This window comes from Dermacentor silvarum, chromosome 10 (genome assembly GCF_013339745.2).
Source record: "Dermacentor silvarum isolate Dsil-2018 chromosome 10, BIME_Dsil_1.4, whole genome shotgun sequence".
Taxonomy (NCBI): Eukaryota; Metazoa; Arthropoda; class Arachnida; order Ixodida; family Ixodidae; genus Dermacentor; species Dermacentor silvarum.
The window spans coordinates 103,613,022-103,639,952 of NC_051163.1; the positions used below are offsets into that span (position 1 = coordinate 103,613,022).

Here is a 26,931-nt window from a genome sequence, read left to right on the forward strand (position 1 = left end):
TCCGAGAAAGAGCCAACTGTTCATTGTTATTTGTAAGACATGTAACGGTACGTTGTTAGGGTGTCGCTTAGCATATGTCCGAACCGACATGATTTACGCGTCTATAATTTTATAGCGAAGTCCATCTCAAGGTTATCGGCTGCTTACGACAGACGTCTAGTCACAGAATTTTCAATCTTGTAATAAAGTATCAAGTATAACTGGCTCGAAATCAGAAACCGCAATATCAGCTGTTTTCTTGCCGCAAAAACTTCATCGGTAAGGTGGCGACACGTGGTGGGCTCTTTGCGTAATACGCGCGGGCGAGCTGAGCGTGTCAGCCGGCGCAGCTCGACTTGAACTGCTTGAGCCGCAGCACGTGTTTTCCAGTAAACAATGTCGCCGTGGTGAGCGCCGACTTGAGAATTTGGCGTTTTCCGAAGCTCGACCTCCCGGCAGACTTTAACTGTAGGCTCTCTAGCCTTCGCAATTTTTTTTTTCTTCTCCTGTGCGCGGTGCATGCACGAGTAGGTAAGCGCGCTTTGAACGTGTTTTGTCTTTTCGCAGTGCTGGCACACACGCGCCGCACATGTGCTGTCGCTTGAATACTTTGATGGCACAGTGGCAGAGCTCAACAGCAGCATCAGTAACCTGTTTGCGCCTGTCTCTAGAAGAGTCGGGTACTGCCACACCCGTGACAACTCGCTGAGCCAAATATTCGTGCCTTCAGTTTCTCGCAGTTGCCGTCTCCTGAGCTACGTGCAGTCGGCACGTTTCTTAGGTGCATCTCGATAATTTTATGGTTTTCCGACGTATGGTGTAGTAAAAATCGTTGCAGTTTTTCGCTTTCACATAGGAAAATGATGCCGGCGGCAAGAAATTTCTCATTGGCTGAACTCGCTAGGATTTGCCGTGCAAACGAGAGGCGACCGCGACAAACTCACCCGCGCACAGCTTGGAAGAATGGGTGGAAGTGAAGTTAAACACTTCGTGTAATGTTACTTCCAGTAGCCGTTCACCAATTAGCCGGTTAAACGAGCGCACCAAACTCCGCGATTTCATATGGAATTTATAATGCGCGAAGTATTAAGCTGGTTTCACCCATTCTACCGCCTGGAGGTTCGCTGCTTTCTTATGTTTATACGTGATGGCACATTTTGCCGTGTACAGTGCACTAAAACCACACAGTTGCACCAAACGTGCCTAAGGCATTTAAAGTGTACTATTTTGCAGCGTGGCCTGTAGTATCACTGGTGGAGAGTCCTGCGCCCGATCTTCAGCTGTAGTTTCTGTTTTTGTCATTGTCCCTGTATACGTCCTTGCCCCGGCGCTGAAGTGCTCTCGTGGATGTGAAAAACATTTTTTTTTTTTTCTCAGGTTGCCCTAATAGCCGGGAAGAAGCAACGTCACCCACCGCACTGCCATGGAGACCACGCCAAAGCGCAGATCTGCGCAGCTCATCCTGGAAGATGGGTCTACGTATGCGGGTGTCGCGTTTGGAAATCCGAGGTGCATTTCCGGGGAAGTTGGTGAGTTTGATAAAGTCACACTTTTCCTCAAGCCTTGTCTGTCACAGCTAGTGAAGCTTCACACGAGCATACTGAAAACTTGCTTGCTTGTCTGGGCACTTTCATCTTGAATATGCACTTTCATTTTGCTTGTGGATGACCTCATATGCGCATCGATAAAAGCTGAAATGTCTCAACTTGTATGTTGCTTTGGGATATAAAAAAGTGGCCTTCATTAAGGGTCAAGTCTCTCTTGAAGGCAGCAGGTCTTTTCTTAAATTTAGTGGTACATTTGACTATTCTCTACTGCCTTCTCTCACTGAGATTGCAATGATGTGGAGCCCACGCTTGATCGGACTCAACTAGCTGATTGTGCAGCCGCATGCTGGAACAATCGGAGGCCGGACCAGGAGGTGGTATTCTGTGTCGACCTAGTGGACATGTCCATTTTGTCTGCTGCTGCAGTGCTGATTGGCTGGGGGCACCTGTCTCCTTCTGACGCCTTCGCCAGCCCAGCCAATCAGAACTTCAGCAGCAGAAGAAATGGACATGCCCACTAGGTGGACGCTTACAGAATGCCCCCCCCCCCCCCCCCCCCCCCCCCGCCTGAAGACACAACAGCACTTCTTCTGTTGTAAACAAACAAGGTGGGCATGTACCAAGGCACGGCCATGACTGACATCATGCTAGGGTGGTTACTTTAGCTACGCCAACAACGGATGCTGCGGGAACCACATGACCAGATCCAGTGATCTGAGCTGAATCCCGGCATTCTGAAAGAACTAGCCAAATGTGTTCCAAGCACTCGATTTGAACCAGCCGAATGTAGCATTAAGCCTCGATAAACAGAAGAGCCCGTGTGCTATCTGTGGGTCAATACTGTGTTTCACAGCCTCTGAGATAGTCGACAGAGCACAGGAACTTGATCTGTGTCAGGCTAAGGATCTTGGAGACCATGCTTTGCCACTCTTGGTTAATGAGTGACAATGAGTTTTCACAGGGAAGCATGCACACATCTGGTGAAACACTGCTGAGAGTGTAAAGACAAAAACGTACATTCGTGCATTCTGGTGAAGGAAACATCAGCAGGATAGCCTTGTTGTAGATTCTTTTTCCCACATATAAAATACAGCAAGACTTGTTTATTATTACAGATTCTTGACAAGAAGATGCTAGAATTTTGTTAAAACTATGGACGCCACTAGGCTGACTAGGGGCGTGAATGTTGCCGAGTCCTGCCTGTGCCGTGTCATCACTTCTTGTGCTAGAAACTTCTGGGGGGGGGGGGGGGGGAGGGGGGGGGGGGTGTGATGGTAAGGGTTCACTTACCTCACTTTTGAAGTGCTTCAGATGCACTGGCAGGCCAGGTAGACATTGTGGAGGCAGCTACAGCCATGCGAGCAGTGGCTTCGTTTCTTTTGATAAAGGCTGTGTGTCAGCAGGAGCAGACACCTTACTTACAAAGTAGTGGGGCCAATCCTTTCTCAACATTTGTCTTTTCCTTGCTTGTGGAAATGCTGCTCTTTGCAGTGCATTCATTCTTCAGGACTGTCAAGTTTTAATTTAACTTTGCTTTTTGTTTGTCTTTGCTCTCTCTTTTATTCGGCAGAAATTTAACCTGCAAGTTGAAAAATATTTCTTTAAATGTCATTGCACTGATTAGGGAGGTTTTTAATTTTTGGCAATGCTAATTTTCTAAATATTTCAAGCTGCTGCTTCGTCATTCTTCCCCTCCCCGCAATTTGCCATGCAGTGTTCCAGACAGGCATGGTGGGCTACGTGGAATCGCTGACCGATCCCTCGTACTGCCGGCAGATTCTTGTGTTGACTTATCCGCTGATTGGCAACTATGGTGTTCCCAACACCGAGAAGGACGTGCACGGCATTCCCATCAACTTCGAGTCGCACAAGATTTGGGCAGCTGGCCTGGTCGTGGGCGAGTGTGTGGACAAGTACAGCCACTGGAGTGCCCGTCAGTCCCTCTCTGACTGGCTTCACGCTGCAGCCGTGCCAGGCATCTCGGGTAAGGAAGTCATCGGTTTGGGTGCTTTCCTTGGCAGGACACCACCTTTGTACAACTATTACTTCTGATCAGGGTGTCAAACCAAAAGGGAACCGCAAATTGAAACAAGCCATTGAACCACAACATTTTGATATTCTTTCTTTAAAGAACAAAACTGAGAAGGAAAAAAAATTGCGGCAGCATTCGTCTCGCCGTGACTGTCAATGCTAATGTTATTAGCATTGAAGCAAGGTAGCGACAAACCGAATTGCTGGAGACACCTTTATTTACAATTTACAGCTGGGGAAGTAGGCTAAGAATGCTGATGGCATTCTTACACACACGTGCCACCACAGACCATGGCATGTACATCTTCAGACGCCATAAAGAAACCTTCACCAAATGCGGCCTCCTAACCACAGCCAGTTTTATTCCGGTGGCACTTTAAAATTAGGGTTCATCATATCTGACTTCAAATGAACTATGACAAAATTGCATAGGAGTCTATTTCAAATGTAACACTTTCATTTATTGTTAGCTAGAAGAGCGGGTATTATCACTCTTATCAGTCGCATGTGCACCTGTGGAGTGCAATCTCAGCACGTTGATAGAGGTGAGAAAAAATATACCATTAAAGGGGGCCCTGAACCACTTTTTATCCAAGTCAAGAAATGTATTTGAAGTTAAAATAAACTATCTGAGAAATACTTAGCCGCAAAAAGTACTTAAATGCATTCAGCAGAAGCCGAGTTATCGTCAAAGACCCTCTTCGTGGTGCTTCCGCTTCTTGAATGCCTTGCACTACGAAGGCTACAGCATAGCGGGGTGTGTCCACAACACTCTACCTACTGAACAAATTTAATTTTGGATGTTCACGTAGAAGCCACTACTTCGGATTCAGGCATCTATTACGCACCAAATGTGGTTGTCCTCGGCAAGCCGCAATGTGCTCACCCAACGAATTCGTCACGGCACCCCCGGTAGCGGTGGTATCCACGCTACGTAGCAAACTGCATCTACGTGCAACTTTGACCCGCTGTGGTTGCTCAGTGGCTATGGTGTTGGGCTGCTGAGCACGAGGTCGCGGGATCGAATCCCGGCCACGGCGGCCGCATTTCGATGGGGGCGAAATGCGAAAACACCCATGTACTTAGATTTAGGTGCACGTTAAAGAACCCGAGGTGGTCCAAATTTCCGGAGTCCCCCACTACGGCGTGCCTCATAATCAGAACTGGTTTTGGCACGTAAAACCCCATAATTTAATTTTTTTAATTTTTTACGTGCAACTTTAATGCATATGCACAGCATTTGCTTTGTGCACGACAGGGCTTGAGTGCACGCTCATGCTCATATGCTCCGGTTTGGCTGTGCTGCATGGTGTGGACCGGCTTTGTCTCTTTCAGTCGACAAGCGCAAATATTGTTACAGTGAATGTCCGACGGCCTTGAACATTCCTTTAATTCTCTTGCTAGACGCCATCTTTCCATCTTCTCGTACTTTTTTCGTCACTTCCTCCTACTGTCTTCAGGCACAGGTAATCTTTTTCACAGTCCTGTTCCCAGTTTTTGAGCGGGACAATATGAGATGTCTGTGGCTGCAGCCTAAGACATCCCTTGTTTGACTGCTGTTGCTTAGTTCGTCCCCATGTTCCTGTTAGCCTTAGTCTTGTTTAGCTAGTTGTGAAACATTGGGAGAAAAGCTGCTTTGCAAAGTGCAGTGGAATCTCGTTGATACAATCTTCACGGGAACCGGAAAATAAAGCGTATCATCCAACGTATTATTGGGAAAGAAAAAAATGTATCACCTCGAAAAACGTACTATCACACAGAATTGTATCCAAGAGGTTCCACTATGCTAGTCAGACAAAAATTTTCTATTGCATATTATAGTTTTTCTTTCTTTTTTTGTCGCAATCAAAAGTGTCAGTGGGTTATTTTTGTTTGTGACTGCTATCGCAATCGTGATGAGTGCAGAAGATTACTACGCTGGAAGAGCGGTATCTATTTCGGCTCTTCTAATGTGCGACAATGCATCGCACACTCCCTCAACTGAAGCAGACGGTTGACGTAGTGTAATTATCTGTATTAATGCTGATTTTAACAGCAGGCTGGCCAGAAGTGGGTATATTGGCAATACATGAGCAAGAAAAAAAATCATGCATGCTCATTGTGATGTCTCGACGCCAGGTGCTTGCTTCATCAGAAGGCGCAGAAATGCAGTTTGGCATCCGCTTGCAGATCTTGTAATATTTTGTCCCCGTTGTTACATTAAACTGAAAATTCTGTCGGTCAGCAAGCCTTGGTTCCCAGTGCTTTAGTTGTAGGAATTGCATTTTTTTTTTCCTGCACTCAGTGCAAGAAAAAGCCCACTTAACTACCAGAAGCTTACAAGCAGCATTATCTTACAGGTATTGATACTAGGAAGCTGACCAAGAAGATTCGGGAAAAGGGCATCATGCTTGGAAAGGTCAGCCATAAGTTTCATTTCATAGCCTGCTTTAGTGTGCATGTGAGGCTTGCTATCCTGTCCTGGGCTTAATGTCTGCTTTCATTAAGATGGGCAGTGATCTGTTTGTCGAGATCTTAGAGCTTGCTGGAGAACTATCGGTGGGTGTACCAATATAAGTTTACAATAGATGGCAGAGTCCTTTGTTGGTAAATTATAAAGATATATCCTCATGTGGATGGGTATAATGTGTAACTACCTGTTGCTGGGGCATTTGATTCATACTTCTTGCAGCGGGAAAGCGCGAAATAATGTGTAAGAACAACTGGACAGCAAAGAGCATCCCTCGTAGCTATTTTGAGAGAAGATGGATACACTTTTCATGAAAGGTGCCAGTATGCGCTAACGTATATGCACATCGACAACAGAACAGAGAACAGGGGAAATGGAATTGCCAAAATGCATGCTTGTTCTATCATTCTGGTCATTTTTTTCATATTTCGCATCTTTTCCACTAAGATTTGCACCGAGACTGCAGAAAAAAAAAAGGCAGAAGAATAAATGAAGCGGTACGTTATGCAGGTTTGTTCGAGAATAATCGTTAGGTACCGTATTTATTCAAATATAAGGCGAGGTTCTTTCCCATAATTCTTAGCCTCACCCTGGCCTCCCTTATGCGCGAATTTTGCCTTTAGGTGTGGCTTCACAGCACTGCAAATTTCGCCTGAGTGTGGCTTTACAGCAGTGCGCGTCACCGTGCCGTGAAGTTACACCATGAGGCATGATTCGTGCTGCTGTGAAGCCACACCTAAAATGAAAATTCGCATACAATCGACGCTCTGCGTGTTGATGCTCCTTTTCTCACTTTTAATCATCACCATCTTGTGTGTTGGCTGTGTGAGTAATTCAGTATTTCAGGCAATCCTTTCCAAGTTTGAATAACTCTTCGGGTTCTCTATAACCCCTTATATTAGTGTGCATACTTAATTTTTTATTCTTGGGTTCCCCAACTTATAATCGCCTTATAATAGAATAAATACAGTACTCGATAATAGGTCGACCCATGCTTATTGAACCTGCCAAGAAATAAAAAATTATAATTTGAATATATGTCGACCCATATTTTTTTTTTTTTTAATGAAAACTTCGAACGTGACATGTCTTTATTTACTGTGAGCTCGGCTACTAAATCTCGCTAGTCGATGTCATAAGCTGCATCCTCGTTGGAACTGCCAGAGAAGTCGTCTTCATGGGATACTTCACAGGCATCCTTGCCACCCAAACGACATCCTCCTTGGTGCCTTCAAGTGTGTTAGTTATGCAGAATTTCAGGCAGTCTGGATAATCTCTAGACTGGCCTTAAGATACTCATGACAGAGGAAGTATGTTAGCTCAGTAAGTTTGCTACATTTGTTCATGAATATAAGTCTAGGTTCTTCAGTCACAAATATAGGTTGATGTCTCATTTTGAGGATCATTTTCGAAAAAAGCTTAACCTATATTCAAATAAATACGGTAGGCTATTTCCAGACATGCCTATGAAGATAGAAGAAAACAAAACAAGAAAATTGTGAGAGTTGTCATAGGTTGACCGTATTTAATTGTGGCTAAAAAAAAAGATAAAGCACAAGAGAAGGAAACACTCATAATTGCTTTACTTACAACTGAATCTTTTTAGGAAACCATAAGCCTAAATAAAAACCAGGAGCATAAGCACACGTGCAGCACAGCATAAAGAATGTCGCTTTCAGATAATCCAGAGCGTCAACAAATGTTTGAACGTGTGGCTACGAGAGCACAGCTACTTTTTGATATGCCCTCCATGTTCCCACTTTGCACAGCATTGTAGGCAGTCTGGATGCAAGCCACTTTTGAATAAAACTGTCAATTGCACACGGCGCACCGTCCGCAGCGATTGAGCCTGCTGTGCCGTGCATTGTTGACGTGACGGATCGGGTGATGTTCCGTCGGCCACTGTGTGTTATATATAACCGCTTGTCGCAGAATAAAGGCATCGTTTTTTTACCCGTCTATGTACCTTGTCTAGTCTCTCACCCGGCTGTGCCTGTGCGAGGTACAAGGGGCAACACCTTACCACGCTGCAGAAACTGCAGTATTGTACAGTATAGACCACTTATAACGTAACCGCTTGTAGTGCAGGACCGGATATAGTGCGGTCTTTTCAGACTCCCGTTAATTTTCCCATAGCACTCCATGTATACACGTATTGCTTATAGTGCAGTTGCGGGAAACGAAGTACCAGTTACAGTGCGGCTGCCTGGTAGTACGGAAGTCAGCAGAGACGGCGAGAGCTCCCCTCAAACGGGCGCCCCAAGGAGTGCTGGAGGAAGAAAGAGACGAAGTGGAGGAGAAGGGCACGTGGTGCCAACGAATAGCCAGTGAGGCTGAAACCAGAATCTTGAGTGCGAGTCGTGAATTACCACGGCGTGCATAGCGAGCAAGGGCCACGAAACTTCTTACGCCGGCCAACGCTCGCTTCACGATAACGGCAGTAAACGAAACTTCAGGGAGTGGGCGGCGCCGGCACGGCACGCCGAAGGGGGCGAAGGGTGCACGCGGAGACCGTGGAATGTGAGGGAGGAGGGCGGCGGGGAAGCGGATTTCGCCTCGGCAACTCCGCCGCTTCGGTGGCTGCCCTCGCCCTCCCTCGTAGCTCCCTCACTTTTGACTGTCACTGTGCGCGCCCGCCGCCGTGCAGGCGCCGCCGCTTCAGCCGGCCCGGCGCCAGCTCTCCGAAGTTTCGTTTTCTGCCGTTATCGGGAAATGGGCGTTTGCCAGCATGGGCAGTTTCGTTGGCTGGCCTGGGACAGCGCCGCTGCTTCCCTCTGCGTCATAGCCGCAGCGTGCAAGGTCAACACATGACTAGAAAGTAGAGGAAGCGTAAAGGAGAAAGAAGGGTTCACTGCCATTTTCTACGCGTGGCTGCGGTAGCGTGGCAGACACGCATCTCCCGGCGCAACACAGAATTGGCGACCTTGCCATTTGAGAGAGGGTGAAATTTCCGCCACTTTTTTTTTCTTTTCTTTTTTGTTCGCGGGCGAGATTGAGGGGTCTCTCTAAGCTTTTACTCTATGGCGGTGCCGGAGCAATGTCGGTCGGAGGCGCCGCCGCGTGTATATTTCGAGTTAACGAGATTCCACTGTAAATTGAATGCAAACGTTCTAGTCGTATTCCTCGACTGTCGCATACGCGTGGCAGCTCGGTGCACATGTTTTGCATATGTGCGGGCCTTGAAAATTGTTGCTTTGGTTATAGTGCAGTACCGCTTATAATGCGGATTTTCGCAACTCCGGAGGCTTACATTATAAGCAGTCTACACTGTATCTACATTGCGACACTCGAACAACGGAGATAGGGGAGGCATATTTTATTGGCATATCACCGGACACATGTGAGTCAACCCTCTCTGTACGCCTAAAGCCAGCTAAGATTTGGTATCTCGATCGCAAATGGCGTCATTCGTACTTTGATGCTCTGGTTATTGGAGCCCGTGCCTGGTTCCAAGGCCCAAGTCTTTCGCTGGTGCAGTTCTGTGAGTCAAAGGGTGTATGAGCGTACCTATGCTGGTGTTGAGCTTTACTTTCAAACGAGAAGCCTTCTGCGGGACAGGGAGCGAGAGAGATAAGCTTAATGATACGAAATGCAGAGAGGTCAGCCTGAGGTACATTCCTCTAGCCAGCTACTCTGTGCTGTTAGAAGGGAAAGAAAGGAGCATGGGGGGGGGGGGGGGGTGACAATGACGACAGAAGGAAGATGCGAAGCATATAATCAACAGTTAGGTCTACTCTAAGGCTAAAGTACAGACAGTCCTGCAAAGGGTCCTGGCAAGCATGCAGTTTATTTGCACATGTCATTGTTCCATAACCAGTAACCGGAAGCACTTCTCGCACCTGAGCTATCTATATTGTTAGGCATTATGTACTAGTATGGAGCGCTCAAGCCATCTCTTGGTGTGGCTGCGTAACTATGCCAATGGGTCTTTCCATTGTGCATGTGTGATGTGGAGAAACGAAGATTCACTTGGCAGATGTAAGATTTGTGAAGGGAAGATATAAGCATCAGGTTGTGTGGGAGTCGAGCATCCCTGGAAACGGAATGAAAAGCTAGTGTTGACACCCACCCCCATTTTCTTGGTTTACTTTCCTGCATTGGTTATAGGAGCAGAAATACAGCCTCTCATATCTTCAGTAACGTCGGCTGTATTGAGAACGACAACATGCTTTTCCAGCATATAAATTGTGCGGCATGTATGTGTCTTGTGGTTAAGCTATTATGCCACATATGGCACACGTGTGCTTGCCTTTGAGAAGAGGCAGCTGTGGGAAGATAGCAGGAGCCGTGCAAGGAATGTTTTGTGAGCAGCTACTTTTGAGTGGGAAGGGGTTTCTTTCTGAACGTGCTGACGACATACTTGTCTGATCTGGCAGATTGCTTTCTTTTAATATCGGCGCATGTTTCAGAGCACAGAGGTGCAAAAGACGCCTGCCACGCAGTTTTATGGGCCGAGCTTGTTCTGAAATACTCGGTTTTTCACCGAGCATACCTCGGTAATTTCTAATAGTGATGTTAGCAATTTAGTATTGCATGTCTTGTCTAGGCAATCGAGCCATCATGTAGCACCTGAAATTTTAGTCGCCAAGGCGCAGTGGCGAGAGTTCGTGTAATTGATTGAGACAAACTTTTGAAACGTCGACCCCGTCACCTGCCATAAATTTTTCTGCAAGCCTTAAAAACAGCAAATTCTATGTATGGCAATTACATCATACAAAGAGCATATAAAACCTGCTTCAATGTGTAGAAGTGCTAACTGTGGTTCTGTACATTTTGAAAAAGAAACTTAAATGTGCCGGGACAGAGAGAGAACTCGAATGCCAAGTCACAAGTGCAGTGCCTTTTTATATTTATTCTTTGTGGTTTGGGGCAGTTCAGCTTCTTCACTTCGTGCTGACATGTGACCGCAGGGATGCTTAATGACACTTTTTTAGAGTAACCAGTTAGTGCTGCTGCTTTTTGGGTGGCATGTTATTGATTACTGTAGAACTCCGGTGTTCATTGTTAGGGAAGCACAAAGAGCTCTGTCTCCTTGTAGAATATGTGTCGTTAGTGCTATGGGAATGTGCAGTGCCAATTATCCCAATGCTTTGTTCCTTTTGTGTTTCCTGGCCTTCGTTGCCTATACCTTCTCTGTCACCTTTCGTTTGCAGGAAGCAAGAGTCGTTCCCCATTCATAGGCAGCTGCCACAAACCACTTTTCAAAGCTTTTGTTTGCATTTGAACTTGATAATGAGAAAAGCGATGATATCAAGGAGCCCAGTGTCCTTGGTACTGTTGGGTTCACAAGCACTTTTCTTAAGCTGATTGTGGCATACAGTTGTGTGTAAGAAAAAGCATGCCTCGTTTTTCATTGCCTTATAGTATTTCTAGATGGTTTCATAGCTCTTGGCTGTTGTTTAAGCACATGCGTCAGACTAGCATATGGATGTATTGTAAGCTTTTCTTTCTGCCTCTGCTCACTTGCAGATCGTAGTAGAAGGCATGGAGCACACTCCCCTGCAGTTTGAAAACCCAAATTTGTTGAACCTCGTCAAGGAAGTATCTCTCAAGGTGAGGAGGGTGCCACATGGTGTAGGAAAACTACAACCACAAGTGTTAGCACTTTAGTGCTTGCGTGACGAATGGCAGCACTGTTTTCCGACATCTTTGATGTCTCGTCGAGGTATCTGCGAGCATGCGCAACCTGGCTACACTACCATGCCAGAATGATGTGCAGACGGGAAGAAACCAAATAGAATGCCTCACATATTAGCATCACATGAGCATTTCGAACACCTGCATACTGCTGATTGCCTATCAACACAACGGCAAAGTAGGTCCTGCTGCACAACTAGCTTCATGAGCCTTTGCATCAGTGGCATATCGGGTCAGTGGAGTTGCGCAGAACTCTTATTGAAATTTCGAACGCCTTCGAGCGTTGGGCACAAGTGCCTTCATCAACAGCTTGTTTACACTATCTTGCCACAAACAATGTCGTAAAAAAAACATAATGCAGTCGAACCCACTTATAACCATCCCAGATATATTAAGTTATCGGATTTAATTTCACTGCATTTACAATTTCTCGATCCTGCCAATTGAAACTACATCCAGATATAATGGAACATTTTCAAAAGTGCCATACTGTTACAACGAACATTTCAAACCCGGTCGCAGTTAAAAGAGGGTGCACGCGAACTTCCAAAGCATGTAAGCGCAAATGAACTGGCCATGCAGCACCGCACCCCTCGCTTCAGTCCAACCACGACTTAGATGAGACGAGCGAGTGCCACGCGCAGATTGAGGGAAGTCATTTGCTTTCAACCTTGCTTTCAATGCATGTCTCTTGCTTGCTTGCCACCTTCATGTTCTCGGAGATGGCTGAATTTGTTTTAAAAATTTTAAAAAAAGAAAGCTTAAAGTTAATGTGTGATGTGAATGTTGCACGGCGCTAGGCAGTGCTAAAAACTTTTGGTATGCTCCTATGGTTTCTACCTAGACTGGCGAGTCAACAGATCTTCCAATCCAGGCCATATGAAAATTCACGGTATTGCTTACAAATGTGAGATTGCAGATAAAATAATTTTTTTAACAAAAATCATTAATGCACTGAAATCGCGATAATTTGAAATCTGTTAATTCAAATTGACGGATAATTGAAACTGCTTTGTTGATCATGGCAAAGTCCTGTGTATTTGAATAGAGAAGAACTCCAATGAATTCAAACTCCAAAAACTGCGCAATTGTTTTGAACAAAATTTCTCTCGTGGACCGCTTTTCTAACAAACCGAAGCCAAAGGCTCGGGTTTGTTAGTTTGTTACGGTAGCTAGCGACACATCAAACCCGAGCCTTTGGCTCGGGTTTGATGTGTCGCTAGCTAGCATAATGTCGCATGCCATAAAAATGACAAGGAAAGACGTGCGGGAAGCCGAGGCCAAACCGAAGCAAGCAGAGCGGCCAGCAGCAGCCTCCTTTCCCATCCAAAAAGACCTTAGCACATGCTCACCTATGCCATGGTAGCACTTTCGACATGCTGGAGCGAAGCTTTAGTTGTGGATAGGTTAGCAAACCAATTACTGGTTATTCAAAAAAGTTGTCGCAGTTTCACCTGAAAGGCGAAGCATCAATTGCGATAGCAAACTTGTAGAGAGCTATACGGAGTAATGATATTAGCTTTATCAGCTGTATAAACTTGGACATGCAGCAGCATCGGCAACACGCAGAACTGTTGTCGACGCCATCGGCGTTTTGCCCGCGTTCGCTCAAAATGCGTGCGGCGTTGGTGACTGTTGCCGGAGCCTCTGATATAAATAGGCACTGCGTGCCGCAGCTAAACGTCGCCTCCCTTCCCTCCCCCTCCCCCACGGCCTCTCGCTCGTCGGAAGAAGGCGCGTTTGCTCTACATACATGGTGATTGTGAAGGAGAACAGAGACGCCTACTTCTGCAGCCCTTAAGCGAGCACGGCGTAGAACGCGCGTTTGTTCTCCGCCGTGCGTTCACTCCCCGTGAAAGACGCGCCCCTCGCGCCCTTTCACTCGCACATACAGCGTTCGGCGCGCGGCGAGGATTTCTTCTCCAAATGACGTCATACGGAACCTCACGGCGACGGCGACGCCGACGGCAGAAATCTGCTTTTGAGTGTCCATATAATTGCTATCGCAATAATAATTATTACCTAAAAGATGTCTCATTGTGTTTTTGGTGCATATGTACTCTCCACGCTAGAAGTAATGATCAAGTTGTTTTAATTTTCCTATCTGTGGAAAGGTGTTAGGGCTCTCTGGTGTTAATGAAGTAAGCAAGTGCTTCCTTAGGCATGTGTTTCTTGGTCAACCACTTTCGGAGATGTCACTTTAAGTGTGCGTATATTGGATGCATCTCGCACTAAACATTACGTGATGCTAAAGTTGAAAATATTCCCGAAAGTGATAGCTCAAGAATATAGTGCCTGCTGTGTCAGAGGTGTCTGTGATGTCTCTGCTGTCCACACATTGCAGGCACCCATCGTGTACAATGAAACAGGCAAGCCATCGATCACTGTGGTGGACTGCGGCATGAAGTACAACCAGCTGCGCTGTCTTATATCTCGGGGAGCTCGTGTCACGGTGGTGCCCTGGGACCATCCTGTGGACCCCAAGGGTGAGGAGCTGTCCTCTAATGCCATTGCAAAGTGTGCCCAGATTGTTAAACGCAATATATTTGAGTGATGCAAGAGTTTTACTCACTGAACAAGGCTTGTCACTTCTGCTGCCTTTTATAGCCATAAATGTACTACAGTCAAACCCACTTATAACAATCCCAGTTATAACAATCTATTGGTTATAACGACCACATTTCAGTGCAATTACGATTTTCCAACCCTCCCTATGGAAACTGCTGCCAGATATACCGAACATTTTTTAAATCGCTGTACTGCTACAACAAACGCTTTCAACACGGAAGTGCTACCAAACTAGGTGCACGACAACGCACGCCCCGCTCCAGTTCCAACGCCGACGATGATACGGCCTTTGCGATTAGTGAGCGACTGCCTCACTCGAATTTCGGAAGCCGCAAAAAAGGTCACGCGTGGTCATGCGTTTTCAAGGCACGCCTCCAGGGCGGAGCCGTGCCGCATACAGCATAAACAGCATGGCAAGGGGCGTGCACTGGTGTGATATCAGATGCCATTACGGCATGACTCCCGTTCTTGCGCAATTGTTCGTGCAGCACCGTGTGCATTACGTCTGTTTCAACCAGTTGGAATGACCATCTATGTCTTTCCACCATGGTAATAACGGCCGCTCAAGCATTCCTGTCGATGTGGCCCGAGTCAGCAAGAATGGGGCACCATGTGCTGCCACCGCGCAATTTTGCAGAGGGTTGGCTGTTACTACGTCGTTATCAGAATGTCACGGTTCAGTGGCGCTTCATTTACGTGTTGCCAATTGCTGATAATGGTTCGCAGTGACATCTTACCTTTCAAACATTGCATTTCTTTTCGCCTGAGGTGACATAGATAACATAATTTTACGGCTCTTGTGTGGCTGACGCGCAGTCATAATGCTGAGACCTTCACAGAATGGCAGCATGCCGCAGTAGTTTCAGAAGTTTACGCTTCCAGCCAACTAGAACACTTCGCTCTCGTGTGCAGGATAGTCATATCCCGCTGGTAGTAAAATAGATCACAAGCTCCCTAATAAAAAACGGCGGCTGCGCTTGCAGTTTTGAAATGGCAGGTGATCGGAACCGGGCGCCGTTGTGAAAGAGCTGCACAACTCCGCATTTCGTTCTTTAGATGCATGCTTCTAACGGACGTTTGCAGCTAGGTGCGGGAATGCACCAGGAACAAAAATGAAACTGAGTCTCGTTTTCGGACCAAAGTAGTGCCACATTTTAACTGGTGGCGCTAGCTTCAGTGCAGTTAATTTTTGAGTGTTTTTAAGCTCGAGTCCATATATAGCGAACTACTGATATAACGACCACTTTTCACGGAACTATCGAGTTCGTTATAAACGGATTCAAATGTACTGGGGACATTGAAGCTTAAAAAAATTGGGGCTAACCACAATGTTATTTTGAATCTGCTTGCGACATGTGCATGTTATGTCGACATCACTGCAACTTGTGTGCTTTGTTTGAGGCCTACACCATCTATGACGAAATGCAAAAAACGCTTAAGTACAGTCGACGTTCGATTTCCCGGACCCTCAAGGGACCGCAAAAACGTCCGGAAAATCGGGCAGTCCGGAAAAACGAATGCACGTGAAAACGCACCTCTTTGGTAGGTATTTTTCGCTGACGGAGAGGGTCACGGCCGGAGTACAAGATTGTCATTGCTATTCAGCCAATGCATCGTTTAGGTGGCTCTGAAAAGAGCCGCTTGTATTAAAAAAAAAAAAACGACGTGGCCGGCGCTATCTCATAGGTCAGCACTTGGGCGCAAAGAAGTCGCTTATTTTCTTTTGCACGGTCCACTTGCCCGTGATCATGTCTGCCTTAATTTCAGTCACCGTCATGTTGCCGCTGTACACCGATGACAGTGTCATCAGTGCTCGCGTCAACTCCGAGCTCGGCGAATCCGCTCGACGAAAAGCGCAGCACGAAACAGCTAGGAACTCGGTGGATGCTGAAGGTCAGGAAACGTGATCACTGAAGATAGCGCGCAGCAGCAAATGATCAACCGCAGACACGACCGCAGAGCTGACAAAACAACACGTGAACGAACACAGTGAGGTTTGGCTTGGCTAAGCTACGGCTGGCAACGGATTGACACGTACGGTTTCGAGGTTACGGCAGCCGCGGCGCGGTGCGGCGGTGCTGCTGGCCACACCTGCGATGCGAGTATGGTGCGTTCGAGGATATGAAAACAACCAAAATGGCGGCGTCGGTGGTGACTTTGGGTCGGCGGTTAACAGTAAAAAGTCCGGGCAATCGGATGGCGAAGGCTATAAGCGTCCGGAATTTCGGACTTTTTAATACATTGACTTTATGGGGAACTTGACGGTGCCACAGATGAGTCCGGGAAATCAGGCATGTCCGGAATTTCGGGCGTCCGGGAAATCGGACGTCGACTGTACTTAGATCCCCAGACAGTCAAAAATTAATTCAAAACTCCCACTACAATGTGCCTCATAATCAGATAGTGATTTGGCACGTGAAACCCCAATTGTTTGTTTTTGCTGTCAAACTTGTACAGTAAATCCTCTTTATAAAGAACTGAAAACGATGCCAAAAAAATTAGCTGTATGTGGCAATTCGATTGACTGCTCCATAAAAGCTAAAAAAAGCTAACTGAAAATAGCACAATGCCGCGGAAGTCATAATATGGGTGTCACACGGTGCATTTTCGATCATGATAGAACCAGATCGGGATTGAATTTCTTGGTCACAATTGGCTTCTTTGTGCAAGGTGTGGCCCACGGAAGGCGACGCGCAGTAACATTTGTTGGTGCCATTGCACACTACTACTACTTCTACAGTGCTGTGGTGCTATGATGGAGGCAACGCTCGCCACTGGTAACGTGCGGGCGCGATAGCATGGAGAAAAAGGGTGTGCCGACAGAGAGGGGTGTCTCGCTTGCTTGGCGCGAATAAGCCCACTGAATAAAAATAAAGGCAGTGACGTGCTTTTATCTTGCCGCCCGAGCCAGCGAGTGATGGCAAGTGAGGCGGTTCGGGGCTTATCTGCATCTCCTTGTGTGTGGAGCAGAGCTGTGTGGTTGCGCTCATGCCGTTTCCGCAGAAACAAGTGTGCGAGTGTCCACACGCTGCCGGCTGTGCATTTTGTTTTCTTGTTTTTTTTTCTTCTTTTGACACATGCGCTGTCGCCCTTACAGTTGCTCTTGATCGTGGTGATTGTGGATCCGGCAATGGCAACGATCGGCGTGCTGCGCAGCACGATCGTCCCAATTAAAAAGAACAAACTGAGAGGGCGTGCAATAAGCAAAGGCACACATGGCAAGAAGGAGAGGCCAGGAGTTGAGGAATGTTGATACCTTTGTTTATTCATGGGGCTTAGGCGCGAAAGCGCTGAGTGCCGCCGTGAGTGCACACGCACCCCTTGACAGTTCTCTCTAAGTAGAACACCTTATCAGTATGCTTCAAGTAATCCGGTTTAAAATGTGTGCATTTGGGTCTGGGACTGGGAGAAATTTCGAATAAAGCAATAATTTGACTAAGGTGTTTTTGTTTTAACGAGGGTTTACTGTACATTGAGTCTATGAGTATGTCCGAATTATCGCCCGCCGTGGTTGGCTCAGTAGCTATGGTTTTGGGCTGCTGAGCACGAGGTCGCGGGATCTAATCCCGGCCACGACGGCCGCATTTCGATGGGGGCGAAATGCGAAAACACCCGTGCACGTTTAGGTGCCGTTAAAGAACCCCAGGTGGTCCAAATTTCCGGAGTCCCCTACTACGGCGTGCCTCATAATCAGATCGTGGTTTTGGCACGTTAAACACCATAATTTTTTTTTTTTAATGTCCGTGTTATCGGTGTCCAAATGAACGGTTGGTGACTGCAGTCACCTTTGGAAGCCTACTCCTTTTCTATTTTTATTGTGCCAGTAGGCAGTACAAGTGGGTGGTACATAAAGGCAGGGCTTCGGAATCGGAGAGTTTGTGGGAGGGGTCCCTGCTACATATAGAGATTACAATCAGTAGCGACAGTCTGCAAGCAGGCTGTGGCCTTGTTTGAAGAACACATGCTGGTGTTACCGAGGCAGTAAATAAAGCAAATTAGTACCACGTGTGGTTTTAACGTGAGTATAAGGCATATTTCAGTGCCTCATTTATCCCAATTGTAGTACTTTCTGGTTTTGATCAGATTGTCGCCTCAAGGCTGGCTGGTGTGCACTTTTCTCATCCTCTTGTACAGATTGTGACGGTCTGTTTGTGAGCAACGGTCCGGGAGACCCGACACAGTGTGCCGCGACAGTCAAGATGCTGCGAACGTTCCTTGAATGCGTTGACCCCGCCAAGCTGAAGCCCGTCTTTGGCATTTGCCTAGGACACCAGCTGATGTGCCTCGCCATAGGGGCCAAGACGTACAAGATGAAGTATGTATGCAGCAGCTTGAATTGCCCCTCTACTTTTAAGCACAAACACCGAAGGCACCTGTGCACTTGGAACATGTTTCAGTGTTTGCTTGGCAAGGGCTTTACCTCTTATCTCAAAATGTATGTGACTGTGACTTCATGGCAAACTGTTCTTTTTCACATACCTTTCTTTTTTTACTGCTAACAGCAGTTATGAGTGATGAAATGGGCCAATGTTGTTTGTTCATTGACTTTGTGACAAAGAAAATAAATATGTTTAGTGCGTACACCTGGGATAAAAACCACCAGTCTTGCATTTTCAAGTTGTTCATTTTATTTATCAAATTGTCCAAAGCTACTTCCAACATGGGAACAGCTACAGCCAACAGTCCAGTTTGTTGCCTTAAATATATGGCAGATCCATAAGAAGAAACCCGCCGCGGTGGCTTAGCGGTTATGGTGTTGCGCTGCTGTGCATGAGGTCGCGGGATGAAATCCCAGCCGCTGCGGTTTCATTTCAATGGGGCTGAAATGCAAGAACGCCTGTGCCCTGTGCATTGGGGGCACGTTAAAGATCTCCTGGTGGTCTAAATTAATCATGAGTCCCCCACTACGGCGTGCCTCATAATCAAATCATGGTTTTGGCATGTAAAACCTGAGAATTTAATTCGGTTCCATAAGAACAACGCTGTTCAGCAGCTACATTCCGCAAAGCTTCGTGCTACCTTCAGAATACAGTGGTTAAAGTATGGACAGAGCTCCTTATCCTGCATACCTTGCTGTCATCACTTGTGCGAGTTAAAAGCCTGCACAGTGGAACCTTGTTGACACAATTCTGCGTAATATGTTTTTCAGGATGATAAGCTTTTTTTTTTTTTTTTCTTTTCCCGATAATGTGATTTGTTTAGGATAATACATTGGATGATACGATTTTTGGATGATACGCTTTATTCACCGGTTCCCATAAAGATCGTGTTAACGAGATTCCACTGCGCTGTAGCACATTTAGATGGAAATCAGTGCTAGCGCAGCAGACAGCTCACTATTCTAATGAAAGAGGCATTTTGCGGCGACTCTTGGCGTTACATACGTTATAAGACACGAGATTAGTGTAGAATGTATGTAAAGCACACAATAATCAGCCTTCAAAACGCCGAAATCAACAAAAATAATGCAGCAAAGGCCTTAACAGTTTCAAGGCAATGGTTAGTATGGCAACTGGAAAAGTGAATCAGCAAGCCTCAGCAGTGTCATTGAGGTAGCATCTCATCTTGTCACGCTGTGGTCCAGCGTTCGATTCCCCGCGGAACTTTTTTCTTTCTCTCTCTCTTTCTCTCGTTTTCTCTGACGAGAAGAAAACATTTTCGCCACTTATAGATCTGTTAAGAGCAAGTGACAGCAAGCAACACATCCTCACGACTGCTCGACAGCCAGATCTAATGCATTGTCAGGTCAGAGGATGAGTACGTTTATTGCGCTGTTTCTACAATATGTTTGTTCTGCTGTTTGTACATGTTTTCTGTAGCGCATTTAACAACGGTGCAAGAAACTTGCTTGAATGCATGACCCGATGGTCCGATGTGTGTGGCAGTCTGGCAGCAATGATGACGCCTTACCTTACAAGATGTACGGTAAGTGACGAAAAGGTTTTCATCGTGCCAGACAAACTGCCACAGAGAAGAAAAGAAACTAAAGAGCAAAAAAAACTTGTAAATTGGTATCAAATTCAGTTTTCCAGTGTATCAATCTGAGGTTTTTCTGCAATGCTAACAATAGGGCCGGCTTTAATATGGTACTGCCTCACCTGCCAGGGCTTATTATTTTCTACGCTCTGTGCTGCTGTCTAAAATCTTGATCACTTGAAATGTGGCACTGCTGCTGTGATATTGAAACAGTAACTGAATCTGTCAATGTAGTATATAAGGTGGGGAGTGACCTCAAGGCTAAGTATTCTTGGAAAAAGATCTTGCGTTATATTTGAATAAATACAGCAATCTGTGCTGGCACCATGACGTGCAATTAGTTGATTCTTGAGCTTAGTGCTGAACTTTGGTGTCCCGGAATCAGTAACGCTTTTTGATGCCAGTAACAGGTTCTACACTTATGTAGATTACTGATCAGTCTTTCTTGTACCTTCAATGGACAGATGTGTGAGGTTGATTTGCTCCCTAATGGCAGGCTGTAGAATGCAATTCAAGCAGCAGCCACACTTCCATTAAAAATCATTGTCACAGCTGGATTTATTCATATTACTCCCTGTGAAAGGTATTGCACCGTCATTTGGTGTACTGCACTGTTTTAATTCTACCCAAAGTGTTTGTGGCCGATGCACTTTCATTGTTTTGCTTCACCGTCTTGAATGTTTTCAGGTACGGCAACCGTGGCCACAACCAGCCCTGCCTCTTTGGCGATTCTGGTCGCTGCTGCATAACCACGCAGAATCATGGCTATGCCGTGGACGCATCGACACTTCCCTCTGAGTGGTCGGCACTTTTCACCAATGCCAATGACCACACTAATGAAGGCATTGTCCACAGGAAACTACCGTTCTTCAGGTTGGTACCGGAAAGCTAGCACATGTTTCCATCCCTGTAATCAGCATTTTCTTCTGTTTGCATTGTCATGTTTGTATTCTTGTCTTCTAAAGAGCTGCATTGGTAACATTGCTTTGGGAGCTCACAATATAGTGTAGAGGCATGTCAATAGTGAAAGTTCAGTTCACCTAAACATGAATTAGTGTGAAACAAGTTGTGAAAAGATATTTATGAGTATGAAAAGTGAAATGTTCGATGAACTTGGATATTAGTACTTCTTTCAAAAGAACATGCTTATCTTTTAACTTTACCACAAGACATGAAGGCATGATTAATGCCTTAACAGGCAAGATAAAGACATTTTAAGGAGGGCTTGAGTGATTGTAATCCTTCCAAGTCTGCATAAGACGTCTGCGCATCAAGTTCTGCGCTCAAATAGTCTGCTAAGTTTAATCCGTCGCGCAAGCTCTCGTCGTCTTCGTCAAAGTCATTCATGCGGGACCACAGTGCCTCTCGTTGATCATCCAGAGTGCATTTGGCATCTGACATGTCATCGCAACTGTTATTCGGATCCTTTGCTTAAATAGTATCTTGCTGCTTGAAAAACCCAGCTTGCTTGCAGCAATGCCTGATCATATCGCCCGGCACTTGCTTCTAGGCTTGCACGATTAGGCAAATTGCACCCAGAAGTTCTATAGAATATTTTTTTGCAGTTGTCATAGCACAGGAGTATTCTTTTTAGCAAATGGCAGAGATGAATCTTCTTTGCATGCAGAATTATTCCTAAATCCATAGGCTGCAGTACTGCTGGAACATTCGGCAGTAGGAAGACAAGCCTAACTGCTTTCAAGTTCTGGATGTTAGCGTAGGCCGGGCATGTCCATGACAAAAGCAACTTTCCACCCTGTTGCAATAAACTTGTGGTTGATTCCACACGTAATTCTCGAACAGTGCTGCCGTCACCCAGGCCTTTTTGTAGAACGCGTAGTCCTTGGGAAGGAGTTGCACATTCATAAAGCACCGAGGCTTCTCTGCTTTACCATTGATCAGCAGTGAAAGCTTAAGACTGCCGGACATATTCATGCCAAATTGGACAGTTATTCTGTCCTTTGATTGTGTTTTTTTCCGTTACGACCGCATCTTTGGGGGCGAAAGTCTTCATTGGTAGCATTTTGCAAAATAATACGGCCTCGTCCAAGTTAAAAAATCGTCCTCCACACACTGATCAAGCAGTGGAGCCAATGTATGCATCTTCCAATGCTCGACAACTTTGGTGTCGATGCTCTCGTTTTTGCCGCACACTGTCAAGAACATGAGGTTGTTGCAGTATTTAAATTGGGACAGCCAGCCATTGCTACGCCTAAATTCATCATGGCCAGGCTACCATGCAAGTTCATTGGCCTTCTCACGCAGCAGCGTCCCATTAACAGGCAGATGGGCTGCATTTGCATGCTGTAGCGAGTTCATCTTGGCGTCTTCAGTGTAGGAAAATGAATCCTTTGTGCACTTCATCCAATAGGTTTTGCTGTAGGCTTCGAGGATCTTTGCCTTGTTTTTCAGTATTGTCGAAAGAGTTGGCAAAGGCACCTGGTGCTTATCAGCCAGCTGGGTTTTGGAGCTCGTCCAGTTTTCTACCTCCTTGATTAGGCCTACCTTTTGGCACAGAGTCATTTTTATACATCTTAACTCACACACCGTGCATGTAGTCAGTAACAAAGTTTCGGAGGCCACTGGTTAAAAGCCAGCGCCTGATTAGTGCTATATCTTACAAATACTGTTTTATCTAAATCTTGCATTGATTACACGTTGCCTCTGGGAAACCTTCAGTGTGCAGTTTCATCCGGAGCACATGGCTGGTCCAGCTGACCTGGAGTTTCTGTTTGATGTCTTCCTTGACTCCGTGAAGGACTCCATTGCCAGCAAGACTCAGTAAGTACAGCTTGTGCCCTTCGCTGTGCGCAAGAAGAAACTGCCTCTTTCATGAGAGCTTGCACACCTACCATATCAGTTGTGTGGAATGGTGCTGAGCAGACATCTTTCATACTTGTAGTATCTGAAAGATGTAATCATATAAGCCAAGTGAGATTGTAAAGGGTGGTGCAGGCAAATGCCAGAAATTAATAAAAGAGGGCTTCATGCCTATTCTCTTGTGAGCATTTTGTTTCCTACGAGTTCAAGCACTGGAACTACATTTTGCCAGGTGGGTTCTTCGTGGGAGACCGGCACATGCCTTGTGCACATTCCTGACCGTTTAAGAGTAACCAGGCTGAATAATCAGGCTTCATTATAACATTGTAGCTATTTAATCTTGTAATAGAGCTCAGGATTTTTCCATACATGGCTTTTGGAGCATTGCCAAAGCACTCTGAATAGACTAGTTGAACATGCCATTAATTTCACACCCAATCTGTGGTACTGATCACGTTGGCCTGAATTCATGGATTGCATTGTACTGTAGCTTACAGTATTTACCTGAATTTAATCCACACCTTTTTTTTTTTTCTGAATGAGTGCAAAAGTTGCTGAATGAGTGCCAGGTTTGATTTGTTCTCATGTCAAACTTTAAGTCATTTTGAATGTGACAACTTGTCTGGACGGTAACGATTGCAGCGGTCTCAAACGTAAGCCTCATCTGTAGCATGTCGTGCATGTTCAAAGCCAGGTTTTGCAATTCAGTCAGGATTAAGAAATTTTGTGGCAAGTATATTTTTGATGTTCCCGCACCAGCTTGCTGTAACGTCGTAGATTTTGATGTCTTCTACGACCTAGTTAATTGTTTATCTTTAAAAACGAACTACATTGTATTCTAAAGGAGATAAAGATTGAACTTGGCTAGCTGCGCAAACCTTTAGTGAGCCTGCAAGACCCAAAGGCAAGAAAAATACATTGAAATCCGTGACGTCACACTTGCATACTAGTGCTGGAGTTCGGTGCGGGATTTAAATCATGGAGCTTTAAATTTCGTTATCTCATTTAAGGAGTCTGCTAGGTCTGTGAGTAGGTAATATGCGGGGTAACATTTTGGCAAGTTTCGCTGGTGCTAAGGTTGAAGACTTGGGCGTGTTGGTATAGCATACAGCGCTCTGCTGTGTGTGTTTCTCTTCTATGTGTCCCGTCGGAATTTTGTGCAATCCAACTTCTAATTCGCTGATGCAGCATTGACAGTTCAGTGACACTTCGTTGTCGAGCGATGCGAAATGCATTGAATCCTATAGGCGTTTGCCGGGGATACGAAAATATTTCGTTGTCACGAGAATTTCGTTGTTGCAGGATTTTGTTATTGCGGGTTTCAACTGTGATAGGTTGACTGTATAAGTCTTATATAATCAACCCATTACAGTTGAAACCCGCAACAACGAAATTCTTGCGACGATTCTCCCGACTACTAAATACTGTCGAACCTCGTTAATTCGGAGTCTCATAATTCAAACCAACAGATAACTTGAACTGGCCTGTTGGTCCCATCAAAGTGACTTGTATTTGAATGGGGGAAAACTCGGTAATTCAAACCTGAAGCATGCGCCAGGGTTAATTTGAACAAGAGTGCTCGTCCGCACAGACTACTTTTCGTGCAGTGCCAAGCCAAAAGTCAAAGTTCAACGTGTCAACTGATATAGCATCGCAAACACGTAACCATGTGCTCACTCCGCGAACACTGGAAGGCACCATGTTTACAGCAGCGGGCAGAAATCATGCGGCCTCATGCGCTTGCAAGGGCACTGTCCTTTTCTCTGTAAAACGTCAGCGCCGTACTTTTCCGGTGAGAGAATTCATTGGCTGCGCTGGAGCTCGTGAGTAGACTCCAGTCGATGCTGTTGGAGTCGCGCCAAAAAAAGTCACTCGGGCGCAAAATACAGATTATTTCAAGGCAAGATGTGCGTAAATAAATGCATTTTGAGAGGTGACGTGGCCTCGTGTTCCTGCATGCAGTGGTCTGTTCGGGCCCGAAACTACACGCCTGCTTCTCGGGATTTCCATTTATCCATTGCTTTTGCCATTTTTGCACAGTACGTAATTGTTGACATTGCGCTCCTAAAAATGTGCAGTAGGGCCTACTTTATACAGCATACGTTTCAAATGTTGGTATTGTGCGCTAGTACCGCTAATAAAAGGGACCCCCGCTAGTTCGAACTTTGGGTTATTCGAACAGCTTTTCTATCCCCTCGGAGTTCAAATTAATGAGATGCGACTGTATTTTTGTGTCTCCTGATAACGAAGTGTCGCTGAAATACCAATCTCACATCAGCTGAAACGCTACCCACTTGCACACAGCTAGCAGACTCCAAAAAGTGCTCAAATGCCTTTGCTTCCTGCTGCATAAAATACGACTACATTATGCCTGCGTGGGCGCCGCCCTGATTCGTTTACAAAAACAACCAAGCACCGGAAGTGATTGCATGCACCGGAAACGCATCATGGCTGCCATCTTGTTTGTTGATCACCCATTTCAAATGGCACCATCGCATGTCTCTACCGACATTTGATGATGGTTTTTGCGTACCTAGCGCAGTGCATAATCTGGTTCAGTGAAAAAGGTGCACCAAAAATAAATCCACGTCCCACTGACATGTACTTGCTTATGGCATTTGAGATGGTGGCCGTAGCGTGGGCTGCCACGAATCCGGACATGATGGAATGATTGTCCGAGAATACCACTTCATGGCAATGCTGTTATCGCTGACCGACGCATGGGGGCGCACATTGTGCTGTCAGCAATATGGTTCTATCCTTTGAGCAAGGTTTGCCAAAGTAGGCTAACAGAATTTTGACAGTAACATTTTGTTTTGGGATGCATTCCTTATCTGTGCTGTCTCATTTTGCAGCAACGAAATTCTCGCGAAAGCGAATTTTTTTAGCTTTCCCCACCAGTTTCGTTATTGCAGGGTTCAACTGTATCACAAAATTAATGAAAATAGTTTTCAAAGAATATTTGTCAGTCTAAGGTGATCTAATGTCCCTTTAAGCACGAGAGTGCATACTTATGGACCGACATGAGCGCCCGTATAGAAATAAAAAGTCATCTCTGGCGGACATATTTGTGGCTGTTCAGGCGAGACAAGCCAAAAGCGTTGACCCTTTCGGACATCTTTCATCAAAAAGGTAAAGTAATAAGTGTAAAAGCACCAGGCTACAGGTACTTTTTCTGTTTCTCAAGGGGCGTTCATGCCTCTTTTTTCTCCATCTTTGAGGACTGTAAAAAGACATAGCCTCTTCTAATTGCAACAGCCCTAATTACAGTGGCAGTATCTAACAGTAACGGCACCTTGAGTGTTGCTAGATTATTTAGTTTTTGCTCTTCCTGCTATGACAATTTCCAGTGACCAAGATCCGGCAGCTAAAGCTTTGCTCAAAGAGCCCAGTGCATGTGCATGTCCGTGGAGCTGTCTTTATCCACAAACATTGTCCTCGTCGGTTTTCTCAAGGGGCACAGGTTGCACCACTGACGGTCACTTGTTATCGAGTGTGTGTTGGGTTGCTTAAAGTGAACCTGCGCATACATGCCATAGTGTGATGTGCGTGTCTCACTTTCACCAGCACCCCCATTGAGGAGCGCATCTCAGCCAAGTTTGCAGCGCTTGCACCGCCCCCCGTCTTTGGCTCCAAGCGACCCCACAAGGTTCTCATTCTCGGATCAGGAGGACTGTCCATTGGCCAGGCCGGAGAGTTTGACTACTCAGGCTCTCAGGTGGGAGTCTAAATTTTAATGCACTAATTGGATTGTAAAAGCTATTGGCAACAAAGGCAGTGGCAATGCACTTCTATGACAAATACACACACACAGTGTATTGCTCCTTACACACAGTAGACTTTTGTTTATTTGCGTCCAGTTAAATTGTTGTTCAGAGGCCAATTGCACTGAAGTTTTGGATGTTGTAAGAAGTCTGATTTCAG

At 45.8% G+C, this 26,931-nt stretch overlaps 1 protein-coding gene across 1 annotated transcript in view; it reads left to right on the forward strand.

The window, feature by feature from the left end:
• The first annotated feature begins 318 nt into the window (after positions 1 to 318).
• The window catches only part of LOC119466399 (CAD protein-like), a 127,622-nt gene continuing 101,009 nt past the window's right edge, over positions 319 to 26,931 (forward strand). Inside the window, exons 1-10 of the mRNA XM_049656788.1 lie at positions 319 to 510; positions 1,357 to 1,508; positions 3,241 to 3,510; positions 5,897 to 5,955; positions 11,476 to 11,559; positions 13,988 to 14,129; positions 18,346 to 18,526; positions 20,875 to 21,054; positions 22,861 to 22,968; positions 26,575 to 26,725. Coding sequence (XP_049512745.1) covers positions 1,403 to 1,508; positions 3,241 to 3,510; positions 5,897 to 5,955; positions 11,476 to 11,559; positions 13,988 to 14,129; positions 18,346 to 18,526; positions 20,875 to 21,054; positions 22,861 to 22,968; positions 26,575 to 26,725 — 1,281 coding nt within the window. The 5' untranslated portion in view covers positions 319 to 510; positions 1,357 to 1,402. The remainder of the gene's footprint in view (positions 511 to 1,356; positions 1,509 to 3,240; positions 3,511 to 5,896; positions 5,956 to 11,475; positions 11,560 to 13,987; positions 14,130 to 18,345; positions 18,527 to 20,874; positions 21,055 to 22,860; positions 22,969 to 26,574; positions 26,726 to 26,931) is intronic.